At 44.3% G+C, this 21,343-nt stretch overlaps 1 protein-coding gene across 1 annotated transcript in view; it reads left to right on the top strand.

The window, feature by feature from the left end:
• The window catches only part of KIF5C (kinesin family member 5C), a 137,736-nt gene that overhangs the window by 98,712 nt on the left and 17,681 nt on the right, over positions 1-21,343 (top strand). Inside the window, exons 14-21 of the mRNA XM_036928306.2 lie at positions 1,046-1,252; positions 3,354-3,500; positions 7,504-7,692; positions 10,893-11,010; positions 13,130-13,206; positions 14,214-14,323; positions 16,277-16,378; positions 16,608-16,668. Of these exons, the coding sequence (XP_036784201.1) occupies positions 1,046-1,252; positions 3,354-3,500; positions 7,504-7,692; positions 10,893-11,010; positions 13,130-13,206; positions 14,214-14,323; positions 16,277-16,378; positions 16,608-16,668 (1,011 nt within the window). The remainder of the gene's footprint in view (positions 1-1,045; positions 1,253-3,353; positions 3,501-7,503; positions 7,693-10,892; positions 11,011-13,129; positions 13,207-14,213; positions 14,324-16,276; positions 16,379-16,607; positions 16,669-21,343) is intronic.

The following is a 21,343-nucleotide window of genomic DNA, read 5'->3' as shown; positions in this document are numbered from 1 at the left end:
GTGTTTTACAAATAGGAACCTAAGCAAAGGACAGCCAATGTATTAACAAAGATGATTAGTAATTCTCTTCCTGAGGACCATTTAAGGATCTTTTTCTCTTTTGTAATTTCTGCTTTATTGCTAAAATGCTATGAGTTGGATCATGTGATGCAGTTGTAGCAGGCGGTTTGGGTTCATGTCCCCAAGCCCCAGCCGTCCATAGACGTAAGTCTCTCTCTAACCATTTCCTTCCTCATCTCCTTTGTTTCCTTTCATCTCTCCAGGGCAGTGAGTATGTCCCCTGCCTAAACACTTCCCTTGGCAGAGAGATCATCTGTGTTGCAATCAGATGAGCCATGTTTAATTTATTTCCCTCTTACCTATAGTTGAGGCTTCCATTTGCTGAATATTTCCTGCTCTCTTCTTCCCATTCTATCTCTTTACATTTCCAAGTTGGAAGAAGTGCCTCTGATAAATGTTCCTTTTTGGTATAGTTAAAACTCTTTTAATATTTTTCCTTTTCTATACTCTTAAGGCAATATCTGTTCATTACAGAAAAAGCAGAAAATACAACAGGCACAGAAATACTGAAAGCATCCACAAGCCAGTCATTCACTTTTAACTAGTGTTAATGTTTGGGGTATATCCTTCTATACAGTCATGATGAATTTTAAGAAAAATTGATGACTGTCCTTTTATACTCTTTTGGCTAACTCTGAAATCAAACTCTTTACAATGTGAAATGTTAACAATATTAAAAATCCATGTCAGTATGATTACAGTCCTTGGAAATGATTACCCCCATCCTTTGTTCAACGTGTGGAATAACCAGTCAGCTACAGAGTGTGGTGATTTTTAATGTGTAATCAATTCTTTGAGTTAAATCTATGTAGCTTTAAACTAAAAAGTGGGAGGGAGGAGAGAAGGGAGGAGAAAGAAGGGAGAAAGGGAAGGAGGGAGGGAGGGAAACAGATTTTTGAAATAGCATATGGTTTGTTAATGGATGTATAATAAGTTTTCTTGTGCTTTTTCAACTTGTTTATCTTGGGCCATCTCATTTCCCTAGCTTTTAGCTTCCACAAGAAGAGACTATGAGAAGATCCAGGAGGAGCTAACACGTCTCCAGATTGAAAATGAAGCAGCCAAAGATGAGGTGAAAGAGGTTCTCCAGGCCCTAGAGGAGCTGGCTGTCAATTACGACCAGAAGTCCCAGGAAGTCGAGGACAAGACCAGGGCCAATGAGCAGCTGACAGATGAGCTGGCCCAGAAAACGGTTGGAGCATTTATGTCTAGGGGGTGGGACTTCCTTGGCTGCCATTCCGGCATTTACATGGATGTGTGTTGACAGACACTATGTGGGAAGGCAGTTGGCTGAATGGTTTTTCTGTGTTAGGCTTAGATGCATTCTCTGAAATCCTTCAATAATTGAAATACTTTGTGGAAGTGATTTTGCCCGCTCATCCTGGCACTGCATGTCACAACTACTGTATATCCAGGGGATTTATAACATGAACAGAGGTGCCTTGTGGAATAGTCAAGAGAGTACAGATTTGGAGTCAGAGAAGTCCTGGTTAAAATTTTGACTTTGGAGGTATTAGACCTGAGATTTATTCCCTTATCTGTAAAAGTGGTGACAATAACATGCTTCTTTCAGGGCATGAGAATTAGTGACAGTTTATGTAAAGCACTTAGCACAGACCTTTGAATATGCTACCATATCAAAAGTTAGTCTCAGAATGTTGTATTAACAGGTGAGAGTGGGTAACCCCTGAAAGGTTTGGATTTCACTCTTCTTCTCACCCTTCAGAGTGAAATGCGTTCCTTGCCCACAGCTTCTCCTCCTGGCCTGGGACCAAGCCCTCCAGGTTGGTTTGTTGTCCCGTTTTAAACCAGTGCTTCAGTCTGCACATTTCCTCTTTTGTATTCTCCTGGTGAAAGATGCTGCAGGTTCTGCACAGTGAGTCAGTGGTAGCGGGGCCAGCGAGCATCTGGTGAGGTGGCTGGTGGTGGGGTATGTCCATTTTGTCTTTTTCTATTTGGAAAATAAGCAGTGGGAAGCTGAGTGGCTGTAACCAGCTGCTCTTGGCACCCCAGCCCAATGGCCTGGTATCATGGGACTGTGCCCAGCCTGCTTTGTGGAAAACATCCAGTCCCCCTGGGCAAGAAAGTAGCAGATGGCGCGGAGAGCTCTAATCTGCTGACCAGAGAGCTAATGGAAAATGCATACCTCCAAGTGCATGAAGGGAGACTTTTTTAATGGCTTCCCAAGATGGGAACTACTGCTTCTGTGGGTTTTAAAAACAAAATGAGCAGTGGCAGTGCCAAAGCAAACACAAATAGGAAGACAAACCAGAAGTCACGTAGGAAAGGAGGAGACGTAGATTCTCTCTGCTTACTTACTCTTCTCTTTAGGATTCTTTAATTAGTCGTCGGTATTATTTGCTTCTCAAAACAATGAAACATTTCCTACAAAATGCAGTTCTATTTTCTGTCAAACCAGAGTATCACTAGACTGGTTTAGACTACGGTTTTTAGTTAGATCATTAAAAAGTACTCTAGTAAAATAGCTGCATATAGAAGAATTTGCTTAAATGTCTTTGATTAACCTCTCTAGCTCCATAATTTAGGGAAATTATTTTCTTTGTTGGCTGAGTCACTACCAAGACACCAAAAGATAGCTGTTCTATTGATGTTGAGAGTTTGCTAAATTAGTTAGTTAAAAATATGTGCCTTTTGATAGCACACATGAGGGGTGGAAACTAGATGCGTTTGCTAATGTTTGACAATAAAATGGAGCTTCTGCTATAAAGAAGCCATCTCTTGTTGAACTTGGCTGAGTTTGAAAAGAGATGAAGAGTGTTCAATTGAACTTCACTGTGAAGATTAGAAAACGTTTACAAAGTTGTTTTCTAAACGCACGAATGTCCCTCTGGGCCTTCCAGACCCACCTATTATTATGAAGTCAGATGGGCATTTGAAAGTGATCCAGAGAGCAGGTTTGTTTGAAAGTGTGTTGGGAATGCTCACAGGTATGTTTAGACCATGAAAAATGTGAACTGAAACAGAACATCTGGTAGGCAGGAAGATATGATTACTTGTTATAAATCTAAGGGCTCCTTTGGGGTTGTATTTATTTTTAATAATTTATTTCACTGATCTGGAAATTGTCATCTGATATATAGACATATAACATATTAGGCCCAGACAAACACTTGTCCAAGAATGCGGTGCTATGCCTTGTTTGACTTAGAAGCACTCTTTTGTTGAAATCACATGAAATGATAAAAGAATGCCATCCTATGTTATGTTATTATGCTATGTGTATGAAGTCAAAGGGCAATCCTTTTAATTTGTTGTTAAAATGTGTTTTTCAGACTACACTGACGACCACACAGAGAGAACTGAGCCAGCTACAAGAGCTTAGCAACCATCAGAAAAAGAGGGCTACTGAGATCCTGAATTTGCTGTTGAAGGATCTTGGGGAGATAGGTGGAATTATTGGCACCAATGATGTGAAGACTGTAAGCCAGTCCTTTTTTTATCCTGTCTACCTGATCTCATAATGGCATGATTCTGAGCAGGCAGAGTCTATGTTTTATTCTCCCAAGTATTCAGCACTTAGCATATGTTGGTGTTGAGCTCTAAACTTCTAGGTTGGAGTGATTAAATGGTCCTTGCAATGTGAAGGCAGAGTTGATTTATGGGAAGTTGGCGCCTGCTGCAGATAATGATAAAGGAAGATATTTTTATGCTAAGTTCTGAAATAGAGCTGATGAAAAATGCTAATGAAATCAAGGAGTGTCTGGTTGCTTTGACATTAAAAAAAAGAATCCTTACCTTTGGGAATCTGAAGTATGATTGAGACTATTTTTAAATATTCAAATGATATATTTAAGATAATTTTGGATTCCAGACATTGAATGCCCTAGTTAATTTCATTGATAACTAGCTAATTTCATTGATAACTCTCTCTTATAGAGCATCATATTCTTAATCATTCTTGGTTTTTCCTTATAATCATGATTTGATCACTAAGGCAAAGAGAGCTAAAGGGGAGGGGTCATGTGACTTGGAGCAAGTCAGTTTCCTTCTCTGGACGTCATTTCCCTAATTTGTAAAATGACAAAATGAGTCCAAATTATCTTGAAGGTTGCCAGCTCAGAAATTGCATGCATTACATATGTATTTCTTAGATCTATCATTGTGATATAGATACTTTTCTGATTGGTTATGAGTATTCAATAGATGTAATTTTTTAAATCTAAGAACATAAGCAGATCAAGGAAATCTTTTTCCCTGATCGTTTTGTTCCTAAATCCTTTTCAGTTCCCACAAGGCCCCTCTGGTAGTGCCCTGGGTGAGGTGAACTGATGGTTCTTAGAGTGTCCCTCAGTCCTCAGTTCCAGAACACAACAGGCCTGGGGAGCGGTGAAACGGAAGAACCCGTATTTCTCCAGCTCATTCATGTCTTGAAACATTTTCAGAATTCAGATGATACTTTGTAGTCAACAAAACAAGCTGAAAGGAGCAAATGACAAGAGAGTGTTAGTGTTGACTTCATCCGGGGTTATCCCTGAGCGTCCTCTTCTTTTCATATTCGTATGTCACCATGCTTTCCTTAAAACAGAGATTTCCAGAAATCTAGCCACAAACTGAATAGAAAGTTGAGGGAGAGGGAATGAAATGGATTGGATTAGCTTCCTAATTTTCTTTCAATCTTGGGTCTGGCTGAGGTGGTGAAGAAATTCAAGGAGATGACAGAGGCCCTGGGGCTGGGCCAGAGATGTAGAAGAACTGTTCCAGATCCTGTGCCTGGAGTCACCCCACATCACCAGCAGCTAGCTCCTCTCCCATTGTCCTCTTCAACACAGCTTTTCGTCTACTGGGGCCAGAAAGGTGGCGGGGGGCGCCGGGCTCCCTGAAAGGCTTACTTCCTCTGTCCCCTCTGTCCCTCCAGCTCTTGGAAGCAACCGCCTTGTGCATTGGCTCTGTACTGCCCAGCAAGAAACTGACATTTCTGGGCATTAAAAAAGTAGGACATTTTTTAGTTCCATTCTGACTTTTAGGTCTTAGGATGTGAATAATCACTGCACTCACTTTTACTTAGCTGAGAAATGGCACCTTTCACAGCCACTCCATGCTGTAGAGACATACGGTGGAGGTGGTGGGTAGGCTGGGGGTGGCTCTTCCTAGGTACGAGGGCAGAAGGGGCAGGCAGCATTTGCCTTCCCACATGAATGCAGCCTTTTCTCCCAGATGAGTCATCCACTCTGGGTCACACAGTCCAGTCTGTACTTTTGGAGTCCTTGTCAGACCCAGGGGAGAGTTATAAATAACATTTCAGCAATAAATTCTGATTCTTCTTTTTGAAATAACAATGTACTGGAATTACTGAAAATTTTGAATATACATGACTAAATATATGAACTCTCTTTTTTTATTGAAGTATCATTGATAGACAATCTTATATTGGTTTCAAGTATACAGCACCATGGTTCAATAGTTACCCATATTATTAAGTCCTCACCCCCACTAGTGTGGTTACTATTTATCAACATAGGGTGTTACAGAATCATTGGCTATAAATACATGAACTCTTAAAAGCTAAGAGATGTCACAGTTAAAACCATTTGCCTGGGATATGGTTTTTTGCATCAGGCACAGACTCAAAATCTCCTTTAGACTTCCTAGGACAGAGTCAGCTTTAGAAGTTATGGTTTGGGTTTGAGGGAAGAAATATCCAGCACTCACTTTGGAGGAAGCCCATTATTGTATTATATATATTTTTCCTCTTCCCCAATTCACCCAGGATCTGGGCACAGAATACAGTGGGTCCTAGTCTAAAGACAGACGTGCCGAGGAAGAGGTGTTGGTTCCCTTCCCAAGATGCCCAGTCTGTCGGTTCATCGATCTTTTCCCACCAGGAGCTGGTTTAGGTTGTGAATTCCACATGAAAGAGATGGATGTTCCCTTACCCTTTTACAGAAGCTGACAATACACAGAGAACACCTAGTCAGGCTAAAGAATAAGCTTCTTATCTTTGCTCTGCATTGGACCAATCACAAAGGCACAGGAACAAAACTGAACTTAAAGTCTGTGGGCTTTTCTCACCTGTTATCTCCATGCTATTAGATTAGAAAAGGAATGTAGTGAGGAGTGGCGTGGGAAGGCAGATAGTTGGCAGAAATATAACCGGCTTAGCAATAACCTCCATTAAATTAAGATGGAGTCAGAAGTTGATACTCATAGATTTTCGTGCTGATAACATAGGTTCTCGCTGTGTTGATTGACACTGAAGTCATTTAACAAATGCTGTCGCGTAATTCTTAGGGGAAGGTTGACACCAAGTTTGGCTTGCGTTATTCAGTGCTGTTTCCTACACTTCCTATCTGCTGCCAAATTTTAGGGCTGATACACAATTCCATATTCCTAGCTTTCAAGTGTTTACTGAAACAGACAGTCATATGATGAGTGAATGAGAGCAATAATGACAAAAGTGGGCAGTTAGAGTGTACTGTAAAGATGAGAAAACCTAAGTCATAGTTGAAATCATTGTCTTGAACCAATGGAAGTTTATGTTCACCTGCTGGGTACTGGACAGCGCTCTTACTTTCTCCTGAGGTGCTAGGGTGCCCTCTGGTGGTGAAACAAAATATGCATATAGTTTGCTCATTCTGTCAATTGCTCTTTAAAACCTTGTTTGCATCACTGCAAGTGGGTTTCTGTCCCAAGTATCTTGCTAGGTTTTGTGCCCAGTAGACTCTGAAACTTAGACGCCAAATATGAGATCATGCAGGAATGCTGGCTGTCAGAATTTGTTCTTCTAAAGGTGGATTTAGACTCAAAATAATACACTAGATTCCTGTCTGCTTGGAAGTGGCAGGGAAACATAGATTGGTAGCAAGGAGAACTCATACAGGAAAATCTTCTAGAGTGGCTTTAGTAATCACATGTTTGTACTCATTAAGTTTTTTGTTTAATTGAGGTCTGTATAGAAAATCCTTTTCATTTCAATCCTTGTTTATAGAAACATATGCAAGCCATTAGACTACTCTGTCTGAATAGCAGACTAAAGGGAACATAATTGAAATTTTGATTTGCGTTCTTATATAGGGACTCAGGGTCGCCTTTAGGAACACTGGCCTCACTGCTGTTCTAGAAATGTAAGGTTTATGACATTGAATGAATACATCTTCAAAGTTATCTCTTTTTTGAATCTTCAATGTCTTTTTCTTCTGATATTATCTCTTTTACGTAAAATTCAATTGTAATGAAAAACCTAGTTAACTGAGGATTACATTTTAGTAGAGGTTTTTAATTGAAAGTTTTTATATGAGGTTACAGAGAATTTGGGGTTGAGCATATAGTACTTCATAGAGATCATTTTCAGCTTGTGGTCCTATAATGAGGTATTCTTAACCAGAAATCCACAGACATCTTGAGGGTCCATGGATAGGTTTCAGGGGCCCCATAAACTTCTGGAAATTGTAGGCAGTAATTGAGTGTATTCCCTCCTCTGCTCAGTTGGCAGATGTGAATGGAGTCATTGAAGAAGAATTCACCATGGCCCGTTTGTACATCAGCAAGATGAAGTCGGAGGTCAAGTCCCTGGTGAACCGCAGCAAGCAGCTGGAGAGTGCGCAGATGGACTCCAACAGGAAGATGAATGCCAGCGAGCGGGAGCTGGCAGCCTGCCAGCTGCTCATCTCCCAGGTAGGTCACTCCTTTACTCCTCATTTCACACCCTTGTCCTCTTGAAATTCGCTTCCTCCATGCTCTTACTGGGGCTGCTGGCGTGTAACAGGGATAGTTGATGGACTTGGCTTTATATAAGATTTGCCCATGGTCTCCCCAGGCATTGACAGCTCCAGCTTATTTGCAAGGCTAGATTTTGTTACATGAATTACATGATTACCTTCAGTCCCTTTTTAAAAGGTGTGTCTATATAGCTCTAGCTAGCTAGCTGTGGATAACTAGGAAGGAATGTACGCAGATAGAAAGAGAGATAGAGATATATAATGAATGAACAAGACTGGATGGAATTGAAAACTCCTACCTCTAGGGCAACATTCCTTCATCTTTTAGTCTCTACCACAGGCCCAACTTAAAATGGGGAAGTAACTAATGCTACTAGTACCATTATTAATAGTAGTAGTAGATAACATTGTGTTAAGTGTTTACAGTGTGCTGCACTAGGCACTTTCCATGCATTATCTCACTTGATCTTTAAAAAATCCTGGTGGGCAGGTTTTGTATTGTTCCTGTTTTTTCAGATACAGAAGCAGACTTAGAAAGAGTGAATATACTTTCCAAGCTCATATATATATACTGTCCAGTGAAAAGCAGGGCTCACACTCAAACTGAAGTACATGTGAACCTAACGCCTTGAAGGGATTTTCAAGCCCCAGGGCATGTTTCATTCGCTCAGAGTTAAGACTGTTCTTCCCATTGGAATAGCGCTTTGATTTTAGGCAGGTGATTTCAGGGAACAGCAGCGTGGTTTCTGGTCTGTCACTGAGTTTGGGGTTTGGGGCTCGAGGCATCTTTGAGTGAGGTCCAGTGTGTGCTGCCTTAACACCAGGCACTTAAGCAGCTGAAGTCATCTGAGGGAAACAGATGCCACCATGGGGCGATACAGCAAATAGCAAGGAGAGACCAAAGTGTACTATATTCTGGTGTGCTTTTAAACATACTCATGTGTAATCATAGAACCATCTCTCGTCTCCTTGTCTCCCACCATAATAAGCTAAGAGATGCAAATTAAAACATCATGTTTCCCTATTATAACTAACAGAATAAACAAAAATGTATTGAGAAGATTACTCAGTGCTGACATGTGATCATGAAATGTATTTACACTGTTGAAAAAAGGAATAATTTAATCAGTCCTCTTCGAAAGCACATTGGAAATGAAACACCATAAAAATGGAAGTATACTGTGGTTTAGTAATTTCATGTATGGTATTTTTCATTGGTAATGAAAATAAAAATTTTCATTTCATATGGTATTATCATTTCCTGATTAAAAATATTAAAAGCTGATGTGGAAGATGTTGAGAGCAGTATTACTTACATTATCATAGAATTAAATACCCAAATACATCTAATAGACTAATAACATAAAGTTACATGGAAGAATGTCATGCAGCTCTTATAAAAAATGTATAACACCTAGCCATTTGGAAAGTGTAATCATATAAAGTGAGAATGAGAATGCTAAGTTATATTTATGTTATACCTTGCAACTGTGTAAAATATGCATTCTTAAAGGTAAGACCAGGAATATAAGGGAGAAATAGTTGATAAGTTGGAATGGCTTAGGTGAAATTTACACCACTGTTTCTAGACTGGCTTCACTATTTGATGTCTTTATATATACTTTGTAAAAATTGAGAAGAAAAATGATAAATATTAGGGCACAATACACCTCAACTGTGATTTCCAGATCACCCGTTATACTGACAGCATGTCCAGTTGGATAGTCCTGACCCTGACACTGGGGGCCCAGGCACGGGTCCAGATAGGGGCTCTGTGTCCTGTAGCCCACCGTCTTCTCTTTCCATCTGGACATACCAGCCTCCACATCTGAGGCCCTTCTGTGCTTTCTGTGGACTGGTGGCGCCGTGTAAGAGGGCCCGCTGTGATCTGTACATGGATGGTGGAAGCCGCAGTGCCAGCCCTGGGAGGGCCTTAGGCATTGGTGCAGGGAGTTTCTAGGGTCCCAGCACTCAGAGTATGGTCTGGAGGGGCACACGGGTTCCAGGTGGGCACACTACCTTGGTGTATATGAACCCTTTGCTCAGTGGAATTGCGGTGCAAGCAGAGGATGCTCCATGGGGGGTGCTCCGAAGTGTGGCACCCAGGATTGGGGTCCCAGTTTTCCTGACTTGGGGTATATGGGACAGGAATCAAGACTATTAGAATGTGTTGTGGTTAAAGAACACCTGTGTTGGTTAGTGCCTTCTATGTGAGCAACAAATACAATTTTCCCTGAAGTGCTGTTTCATACTCTGCTACAATTTACACAAAGCCAAAGACTCAATCATTATTTCTTAGGGTTCAAAAGTAAAAGAAACCATGGCTCTTTATTTTCTCATATGATCTAAGCAACCTGACAAAATATTTCCAGCTAAAATGCTATTATCTTTCATGCTTATGCTCATCCTCTTCACCAAAAGCTATGCTTATACAATGACTGTGGGATTGAGTCCCGTTTCCCAGAGGTTATTGCATTAGATTAGAGCTCATTCTCCAAGGTCTTCCTGCCAAAATGTGAACCCTGTAGATCTGGAGGGGAGTGTGTCCATATGTTTCTGCCCTAGAAGTGACTACTGTCCCTATTCAGTCAATGAGCTGCCATTCATTCATTCATTCAGTCATTCCACTAATATTTATTAAGCACCTACTCTATACCCTCATAGAGCTGACAAGTTCAAAAAAATCACGTGCTATAGGAAAATGTCAGGGCCTGAGTGAGAAGGATCTAGCAGGACTGTGTCTGGGAGAAGTTCCTAGAGAAAGGAAACTGCAAAATGCAAATTGGAATCGGGATATTTGAGAAACAGAAAAAGACGTAATATTTGAACTGCAAAGATAGAATCCAGAGGTGCAGGTTCATAGGAGCAGGAAAACCAGCCTGGGCTTTGTTATCTTGCTTAAGTGGATGGCTAGGAGGGGCGTGAGCATGAGCCGGATCCATGGGGAGTGAAGCAGAGGAGGAACAGCACCGTCGTGGTCTGTGATCCCAGACCCCACACCACGGGCGGAATGTGCACCCTTTGGGTGTTGGCACTCAGAAAGGGGACTCCAGAGCCCTTCCTCTGTTGCCTTTTCCCGTCGGACAGTCCCAGGCAGGCCAGGATGACCGCTTGCTGTTCATTCACTCCTTCTTTTTGTCATTTACTTGTTGAAAGCATGAAGCCAAGATCAAGTCCCTGACGGACTACATGCAGAACATGGAGCAGAAGCGGAGGCAGCTGGAAGAGTCCCAAGACTCGCTTAGTGAAGAGCTGGCTAAGCTCCGAGCCCAAGGTAATAAATGACTGCTTTGCAGGGGTCAGACTCTTAGCCTAAACCTCACACTTTCTCGTTGGCTGGACTCTTGATGGCTGGTTTTGTGCAGTTCAAGCATTTCTAGGTCCACTGTAAACAATAGTATCATTGGAGGGGAAAAAAAGAAGAAACATCTAGAACACTGTCCCCACCCTCTATCTGCTCTTCCCATTTTCCCAGTCCATCCTGCTGCCCAAGTCAGCATCTTCTTCCTTCTCCTGCCTCCGGTCTGTCACCAAGGCCTATCTGTCTGACCTGCTATCTGCTCCTCTGGTTCTGCTCAGCTTCCTCTCCATTGTCACTCTCCTTAATCCTAATTAAGAATTGAGGCCACATCCACCTACTGAGGGTCCCACCCCCAGTCTGGCCACTGTGCTGCCCCCCGAGAGGCTATTCAAAAATCAGATTCTACCTGTGTGCAGCCCCATGCCTCTGACTCTTCCATGGTGTCCCGTTGCTCAATATAAAGTCCAAAGTCTGACTTCCACCAAAGACTTACCTGCATCCTCCATCCTTTGAACAGCTCTTCCCATTGTCAGGCAGCCTCTTCACCCCTTGGCTTAGGAAAGTGCCTGACATAGGGAGCACTCTATAAATATGAAGAAAGAGAAGAAATTCAGGAAAGGCAACCAGAAATACAGAAACCGGAACAGCATTAAGAATGTGTGTATTGTGGTGAAACAGGAACACATGTACCATGGGCAGCAGTGAAAATTGTTGGAGTCCTTTTGGAAAGAATTTTGAAAAAGCATATTAATAATTGTAACACTTTTCTAATCTTTGAATCCTCAAATGTCAAATACTCATTGCAGAATGACCTACATTAGTGAAAAAAAAGGAAGCCACCTAAACATCCCACAGTTAACTGAACTATGGCATATTGTTTAATAGAGCAGTTTTCGTGTTGGAAATGAAGGACGTGAAGGCTGTATAGCAGTGCTTACAAGGCAACCTGAGATTAAAAATTCTGATATGCAATTTTATCTTTACTGTGGTTAGAATATGTAAAAATCAATGAGTGCTTGTGTCCCAAGGCCTGGAGATTAATACTTGAAATGCAATGGTTTTGATAGGGTGGGGTTGCTGACAATGTTATCCTTTCTTATTTCTTATCGTTGTGTAGTTATTTGCTTGGTAAATGCATGTTGTCTCAAATGCCAAGGCAGATTCAAAAAGAAAGAACATACCCGCCCCCTCCGTGACCTCGTAGTGCCTTCTTTATGTGATAATGGATGGATGTTTGCAGTAGAGTGCTCCACCTGAAACTCAGACAGAAAAGAACTTTCCCCTCCTGTAAATGGCTTTTGCAGTTGTGCCACTGAGAAATAAAATTAAAGTAAGTAGACCTGAAATGAAGTGAGACAGACTAGGGAGAAGCCTAATGACTTGAATGTCACAGTCTTCAACCATTTTGCTCTCTCTAGCCCACCCCCAGCTCAGACCACCCATCGTGGGTGTGCTGAGGGAGTGTTGCCAAACTCGAGTGGGCTGGGACCAGCCCCTCTGGGGGTGTGCCACCCAGCAGCCCTGCCCCAAATATGGGGCCTTCCTGTTTAATAGAGAGAGTCTTGTTTTATATTTCTATTTTCTCTGTGCTTATCCTTAGATTGTTTTCCTGCTCTAGATTCTTAGAGAATAAACAGCTTACCCATGGGAGGTAAATTAGCTATTTCTGAAACTCCAGGAGTGGCATGACTGCAAATGCCACCAACACTCACAGAGCGCTTGATAATGTACAGAGCATGTCTGTGTACATTGTCCCAGGAGTTGCTCACTGAGGGCGGGTGGGGAACCTGCCCTCCGAGGCACGAGCGACACACAGCCAGGCCAGTAGAGGGGCCTGCTTCAAGTTCGCACCTTGAGCCTGGCAGCCACCCCTCTCCCAGAGGACTTAGGTCCTGTCCCAGGAGTGGGTAGCCGTTCTCCAGCCAGATGTCCGTCTTCGGAGGCACGTTCTTTCATACCATGGTTGTCATTGGTGATGCAAGCTCATGTTTCACTCCAAGTGCTGTTATCCATTTTTTGTCATTTCGATTTGTACTTTTGGGTGTGAGTCCTGCCAGTTAAATCTTAAACCATCATTTAAAATTTGAAACAGAAAAAATGCACGAAGTCAGCTTCCAGGATAAGGAGAAGGAACACCTGACCCGGCTGCAGGACGCTGAGGAGATGAAGGTGTGTATGCCGCTCCTGCACTGAGCCCAGCACGCGCTCGGACTGGATTTTCCTGTTCTAGGCAAATCTGTCTTCAGGGCTGTGTGTGGCAGTGTAGGAGGGCAGGGAGGGCCTGATGCTGGGCTTGCTAAGCTGTTCGCGGAGTGTGGTCTGGCTCAGGAATGATAAGAAGATGGGGGTGTCCAGAAGCCCTGAGGTGTCAGGAGGTAACAGTCATGCTGTACGAGTACCTTTATCTTCCCCAGTCCTGCTGAAAAGGCAGAGAGCAGCGCCTCCCTGTCACCGTGCGGGCCACACTGTCCGGTTAGCTTCTGGAGAAATGTTTGCCCCTCCTCTGAATGGAAGACAAGATCTCTCCCTTCTACCTTTTTAAAGACACACCCCAAATTTGAATTCCATCGTCAGCACAGATAGCTTTTATTTTTGGTCACATTTTTAACAGTATAGGAAAAATGATTGGGAAATAAGATTTGTAGATGAATAAATTAAGATATGAGAAAATGTAGACTTCTGATTAGTTTTGATGTGCAGCACTGTGGTGCCTCACCTTGACAGCCCCCCTGCCCATTCCACGTTGTGTTAGTGAAAAGGTCTCCTTAGAGCATTACCATAAATCTGTGCAGTGGGCAGGCAGAGGTCCCTACCTGCATTTCCAAGGAGAGAAAGTACAGCTCACACAGGTTACCCAGTATGTCTGAGGTCACCAGGTAGTGAACGATCTGTGCCCTCGGACTGACCTGCGGAGAGAGGCCACGTAGCTCAGGTGAGCTGCAGAGAGTTGGCGGAAACTATTTAATTAACAGGCTAATTTGCTCCTAGGACCCACTCTGTTTCATAATAGATCTTTGAGTTTTGCTGTCCCAGTAAAGCAAGGCGGGTCCTGGGGCCCTGCTTTGGGCTCTGACGGCTGAGGAGTGAGGGCTGGGAGGCGCAGTGATGCGAGCTTGTCGTGGCGTGGGCCGAGAGCCAGTGAGCGCGTGACACGTTTCTCTTGGCCCTGCTTGCAGAAGGCGCTGGAGCAACAGATGGAGAGTCACCGGGAAGCTCACCAGAAGCAGCTGTCCAGACTTCGAGATGAAATTGAGGAGAAGCAGAAAATCATTGACGAGATTCGGGAGTGAGTGGGCACGGGGGCTCCCAGGATGTCGGGTGGGCATGGCTCATGGGCCACCCTGGAAACACGTGGCTTCCAGCCAGGGTCTCTGTCCTCCTCGCCCTGGGGCCCTGTGCTCAGCCCTGGTGGCGCGGTGGGCTGGCTGTGCTGCTGCTGAGCTCTTGTGCTACCTGGAGCTGAGCCTCTGGAGCCCGAGGGGCAGGTGGCGGGCGGGCCCAGCTGCCCTTCTGGTGCCCGCAAGGCAGGGTCATGTTGGTGACTCAGCTGGGCAGACACAGGTCCCAGTAGGTGGGGACAGTGTGTGAAAGTACAAAAAAAAAAACCCCACAACCCTACCTACATTGGTTCTGACTTCGGTTCTGATGTTTTAATAAATATTCCAGAGAAGACAGGTCCTACTGTCCTTCACCCCAACTCATATGCACACAGCAAAATTCTGAGTTCCCTGGTTGCACATGCACACTTCTTAGGGATCCATGCTGTCATGTGTCTGTGCTCGCGGACCTGTGGCATTTGCTAGGGTGGCATCATCCTGTCTGTGGTGATGCCCCTCGGGGCCATCCTGTCCTATGGCAGCCCATGAAAGAGTCCCTGTCCCTGAGACCCTCTCCCTCTCCCTCACCCTCTGTTGCCTTCTTGCCTCATCAGCAGCACAAGTCACCAAGCAGGGAGGGGCCTACAGGACCTTCTCCTGAGGGTGATTCCTGAATGCTTTGCACAGTGAGCTCATGGGCAGTCCTTGAAACTCTTGGCATAATAATGTTTTTTTACTGCCCCAAATAAAAGATGTAGGAAAACAAACCCAATTATGTTGAATACAGTTCCATCCCTACCTCCCCAGGTCTGGACTAAAGGTTCCCGCCCCTCCCACTTTCTGTAGATGAAGAACCAGAATCCTACACAGGAAGCAAGGTTAAATGATTTACACAGGGTCATGCTGCTTAATAGAACCCACCTGGAGTTCCCTGATTCTAATTCTCCAGACTACTGATCCTAATCTCCTTTCAGTGCCCATGAGCTGCTTGCCCAGCACGTCTGCATTCTAAAGAGGAGGATGGTAACCCAAGCAAGAGCATGATCGGGCTCTGTGCACACAGTGGGCCTAAAGGAAGCCCTTAGCACGGCCCCTCCCTTCTCTGTCTGGGCCAGCCCCGGCTATTGGTCTTTTGGTGCTTTCCTGTCCTTTATTCTTATTAACCACCCTCAAAACGCTCCACTGGGAAGGAAGAGGAGGGAGGTTCAGTGAGTCAGTTAGTAGGTGGGGAAATTTCCTTGACCTGTGCCTTTCCAATGGACCCTGGGTTTTCCTTCAGAGAGTGTAGAATCTGTTCCTTTATGGCTGCGTAGGCATAGCCATACAAAAGGTTTCATAAGCCCTGTGCTGCTGGAAATGTGGACCAAATGCCCCCGACCAGATGGTGAGTTTCTGTTTTGCACCAGATGCTGGGCCTCGTGGTTCCTCCCTGTCAACCCCCTCCTGAAAACTTCACCAGGTGGAACTGTCCCTGCGTCAGCCTGCGATTTGGACTCAGGAGATGTTTTCAGATCATCTGGCCAGAGAGGAAGGGAAGGTTGAAAAGACCAAATAAGGTTCACTGAGTGGGGGCGTGCCGTCCGTAGGGCAGACAGCAGAATTCTTCTGATGGAGATCTTTTTCTCTGTTTTAGAATATCAGCCGTTTCACCGCCTCATTACTTCCCCCTCCACAAAGCCCTTGCACAAGCTAACTATAAATACATCCTCAAAGCCATATGTTTCCTGCCTCTTAGATGTTCCCAGAAATTAGTTTTCACTTGGGCAGGGAGGAAGCTGTGAGGTTACTCTCTGATCCCTCAAAATCCTCCACAATTGCCACCTTTATTGCACAGAACTGATAGGGTTGGAACAGAGCCATGTCTTTAGCTAGATGCTCGGAATTTCAGATTGGAATGTATTGCTTTTTCCTCTCAATTTCAGTTTGAATCAGAAGCTGCAACTGGAACAGGAGAAGCTCAGTTCTGATTATAATAAGCTGAAAATAGAGGACCAGGAGAGAGAAATGAAACTGGAAAAGCTCCTGTGAGTGCATTGAATATATTTCCTCTGCTTTCTCTCATCCCTTTTGAAGTCTTAAAAGTCTACTTTTGTGATTCAGATACCCAAATAGTCTGGGTAGGTCAAGCCAATTTAAAAACAGACCATGGCTATTTGTGCGAGTTGGTTTTACTGATTTCTCTGCAGATGCAAATGGCATCTGTTGAAGTCTCTGATGCCCCTTTGTGGTTCATGACCCCTTTTTGTTTTTTAGGTTGCTCAATGACAAAAGGGAACAAGCCAGAGAGGACCTAAAGGGGCTGGAGGAAACAGTGGTATGTCATCTTGTTGCCCAACTCGTTTTAGTCTGAAAGTCCAGAGTTTATGATTTGTTGAATTTGTTTATTCTAATACTTTATGTATGCCTTACTTGCATATCACTTTAGACATAACATCCTGTGAAAAGTGAGAGTTGTAGAATTTATTCCCCAAATCTTGACAGAATGATTAACCATCCTCCACCCACCCACGCACCCATCCATCCATCCTGAGTGCTGTAACCCTGGAGCCCTGAGTGAGAACCAGACTGACTTGCAAATCAGTGCCTGCTATTTCACAGCCTTTGCACATAGTGACTTCCATTCAACATTCAGTGGATATTTACTGAGCACCTAGTAAATGCTGGCATTCTTCGGGTGCTTGGGTTGTATCAGTACAAGACAGAGAGAAGACCCTGGCCCTTGTGAAGCTTACCCACGGCTGGCGGGGACAGGCAGTGAACAGTGAGGGAGTGAATCATGACCTCCATGAGGTGGTTGTAGGAAGTACAGAGGGTGGTGGTTGGGGAAATCCCCATGAGGGGGTGACATTTGATCAGGGACTATTGAAGCAGGTGAAAGAGTGAGTCATGGGTATGTTGGAGGGAAGAGCCTTCCAGGCAAAGGCAGCAGTGTTGCTGAGCCTATGCATGGCCTGTTGGGGGAGAGCAAGGGGCTCAACGTAGCTGTGGCCAAGAGAAGGAGGGGGGTAGGATGCGGGTGCAGAGAGGTCAAGGTGAGAGGAGGTGCAGGCCAGGTAGGGCCTTGAGATCCCCAGGGCTTGGGGCAGAGGTGTGACAGATGCACTTACCTTTGGAAGGGCTCATCATTTGAAGTCCCGGTTGTTTTTCTCCATCCTGAATCTGAATTCTTTGGGTTTGTCTGCTCTGGTTAACTTCCGTTGCCGCTTCTCTGAAGGGTGGCTGCCCTCAAGGGCCCTTCGAAGTGCCATGCAGCCAGTGTTTGGAAAGAGACCGTCCCAGCACAGGCCCTCAACTTGATGAAAACATGTCAGTCATTTCTCATGGCATACCAACTGAGAGAAGCTGCTGTTTTGATACAGTCATACATTTTTATTCCATTTGTTCACCTTGTGAATTTATGTGGGACTGAGCCTGTTTACAAAAACCTGGTGACCCCAGGCTGTGGGCAGGTGGATGCCCACGGGTGCACCCGAGTCTGCTCCTGGGCGGGTGTTAGCTGCTCCTCAAAGCCAGGTGGAGGGATGGAGGGCACAAGCCATCAAGGACGGAAGTAAGATTGGTGCATCCAAAGGAAGCTGAAACGAAGCCAGGCAATTGCCTCATCTATGTTTTACCAAAGAAGTGACCCATAATTATAGATAATTATAAAAATTCAGACAGATATTGAATATTGACCTACTATATTCCCACCAACCAGAGAGAAATATTTTAGTATCTTCTCTTCCTTGACCCCCATGAACTCTTAGCCACCCTCTCATCCTGCCACACCTGCCCTCCCATTCTCTCATACAGATGGTTACTCTTTCCCTCCCTCTCCCTTGCGGTCTCATTCACACTCATGCACAATCACGTTCTCTCATACACACCCCACACCCCACAAGTCACAGTCACTCACACACAGCCGCAGGCCATCACATTTGTGTTCTCACATCTGTGCTCCCCCACATCCACACACACGTGCTTACAGCTTACATGCATAGACTCAGCACACCCCCATAACGCACACACACATTCACACTCACTCATACACGCACACTTGTGCTCACAAGTCATTCTTATGAACTCATTCACATTCTTGCTCATCCTCCACTCACATCTTTACTCACACCCACACATTGACACAGTCACTCACTCACCCTTGCACAGATGCTCTCAGTACATTCTCCCTGACACATTCCCATGTGTGCACATTTACACGCACACACTGCCAAGCACTCACACTCATGCTTATTCACTGTCACTGGCTCCCCTGCACTTGGGCTTACACTCCCCCACATGCTCCCTCTCATACACTGGAGCACATTCCCTCACCTTTTTGATGTTTTGAGTGCATTCTTCCACCAAACACATTCCTCACCAGCCTCTGCCTATTGTCCACCCCTTCTAACCCCACCACTCACTCACAGTCCCATGCTCACTCCCACGCCTGCTCCTCCCACTCGCACACTCGCCAGGCACACCCAGTCATTCCCCAGGGACAGATCCACTGACCCAGTGGCTCCCTTTGTCTCTCTGGCTGTCACCATCACCCACATACCCTTTTTAAAACTAGAACCCCACAATGTTTTGTTGCCCTTGTCTAGCTTGGATTAATACTTAGTCTATAGGCACACACCTGATCGTCTACATTTGCCCTCTTACAGCACTAAACTATGTTTTCTACCTTTATCTTGCATCTACCTACCACTTCAGCATTTTATTAAACATAATAATAATAATAATAATAATAATAATAATAATAAGGGAGAAATGTGGGATTCACATATAAATCAAGTATAAAAATCAAATGAATATTCATATTTGACCTGATTGGTTATAGTTCATAATGCGTGATCAAAAACCGAAAGTGTCTGTGATGACTGCCCTTGCACTGTTCACCATGTAAGAACTTATTCACTGTGTAAGAATTTGTTCACCATGTAAGAACTTGTTCATTATGCTTCAGAAGATTGGAGACTGTTGAGAATTAGGCTTGGGGTTGATTAATGATTGTGCATTGAGTCCCCTATACACAATTTTATTGTTGTTAACAACCATTTGATCAATAAATATGAGAGATGCCCTCTCAAAAAAAAAAAACTAGAACCCCACAGCATGTGCCATTTCAGACTGGGATGTTCCCACTGAACCTAATGTCGGAGTCCTCCCAAGCTGTGAATGATCTTCAGAAGCAGGCTTGCTGCCCTTGGCTGACCGATCCTGGTCCCTCCTTAGCTGAAGGCCCATTCTACCTCCTTGAGCATCTGCGCAGAGCAGGGGATGGCATGTGCCATCCAGGGCTTGGAGTCTGTGAAGCCAACTCTTGGGGATGACATTGGAAAAGGCTGACAACTGTCAAGGGCAACCCTGGGGCCCAGGGCAGCCATCTGGCTTTGTCTGGGCTCTGGGGCTGGACCCCTCCTCCTGCTGCTGATGGGCCTGTTTCCACCTCTCTTGTCCCGCCGCATATCCACTGTGACAGGAAGCTGAGCCCTGAGCTCTTACACAGAGGGCAACGGTCTGTGACAGGGAAAGATCTGAGGGGAGTTGGGTGGGGTGAGGGAATGATAATATGATGGAAGTAAATTCTTTACTGCAGGAAGCTTGATGACGACTGCTTCGGCATAAGTCTTGCAAATGATGTTAAAGCTCTTTAACTGCCCCTCCCAAGCTGTTGAATTCACCTAAAACAAACAGAAATGAGAAACAGTCATCAAACTCTGGACTCCGTCTCATCTGGTACTGAGGCCCCAAAGGAATTCCTGGCTCTTTGACTAGTCATCCTTGTCTTCTCATTTCCCTTTAGTATGGTGGCTTTTTCCATGGTAAATATTTACTGTGATTACAGTTCAGTCAGTAACAAAATCCCTGAAGCAGGAGGATGTGTACGCAGAGCAGGGTTATGGGAGCTGAGCTCCCCCGAGCAGGGGTGTGGAACAGCATTCATGTTTGCATAAATGTGAGCACTGGGCTGCACCCCTGTGCCTGCCCTGGAAGGTGGCTAAGCCTTGGACAGGTACAATGTGCACAGTATTCATAGTAACAGACCCTTTGGCTTCCTGCAGAAAGTAATTTGCCTCTTCAAGGAAGCAATTGACTTTAGGTGCTTCTTATTTCAACACAGAATTGCAGAATTGGACCAAGTAATAAGACCTTAAATTAACACAGAACCATTATTTCAAGAAACTTAGTGTTTCCATGGCTTTCTGGCCTGTTTCTTTTTTCTGTGAGCGTGTGTGAGCTTCATCCCTTGACATTCTGTTAGAGTAAGTCAACTTAGGCAGAGTGGAAAGTATAAATGTGTCTTGAAAGCTCCTCTCTTATGGGAAAAATTTTGCAAGGACCTAATCATATCTCCTGTAGTAACTAACTGGACACTTAAATAGCAAGAAACAATTTGGTTTTCTGATCTTGTTAACAAAGGTCACAGGGTACAACTCAGACCCTTGTCTTAGCAGTCTAATTCCCAAAGGGTTCCTTTGCAGAAAATATCCAAAATGAAGGAAAAAAAGGGGTCCCCAAGGAGTTAATTACCCTGAAAATTGTAACAGCAACAAAAGGAAACGATAAATGCCTAATTAGGAAATGACTGTCAAAGACGATACATCAGTAAATTAATCCTAACTAATGTTTATTGACCACCTGCTGTGTGCCAGAAGCTGTTGTGAGAGTTTTGTAAGCATCATCTCATTTAATTTTGGCAACAACTAAGAGGCAACTACTGTTTTTATACCCAGGTCACAAGTGAAAAACGGAGGCACAGAAAGGTTAGATAGTTGCCAGGGACTACCTGGTGGAAAATCCACCAGCTGCCTCACCTCAGTCGCAGTGACATAAAGCAAAATAAATGGACCAGGGCCAGAAGGGGGTGTAGAAATGTGATTAATGTCAGTTAGTGAGGGTGGGGGAAATTGTGGCTAACTTTTCATTTAAACTTGCTGGCATTTTGCGTAACGTATGTGCGACAAATTAGAGGAGGAAAAGAATCCATTCTGGTGCCAACCAGGTCA

The sequence above is a fragment of the Manis pentadactyla genome, chromosome 8 (assembly GCF_030020395.1).
Source record: "Manis pentadactyla isolate mManPen7 chromosome 8, mManPen7.hap1, whole genome shotgun sequence".
Classification (NCBI taxonomy): Eukaryota; Metazoa; Chordata; class Mammalia; order Pholidota; family Manidae; genus Manis; species Manis pentadactyla.
The sequence above is the reverse complement of the archived record's forward strand: the minus strand, read 5'-3'. Positions and strand labels throughout refer to the sequence as shown.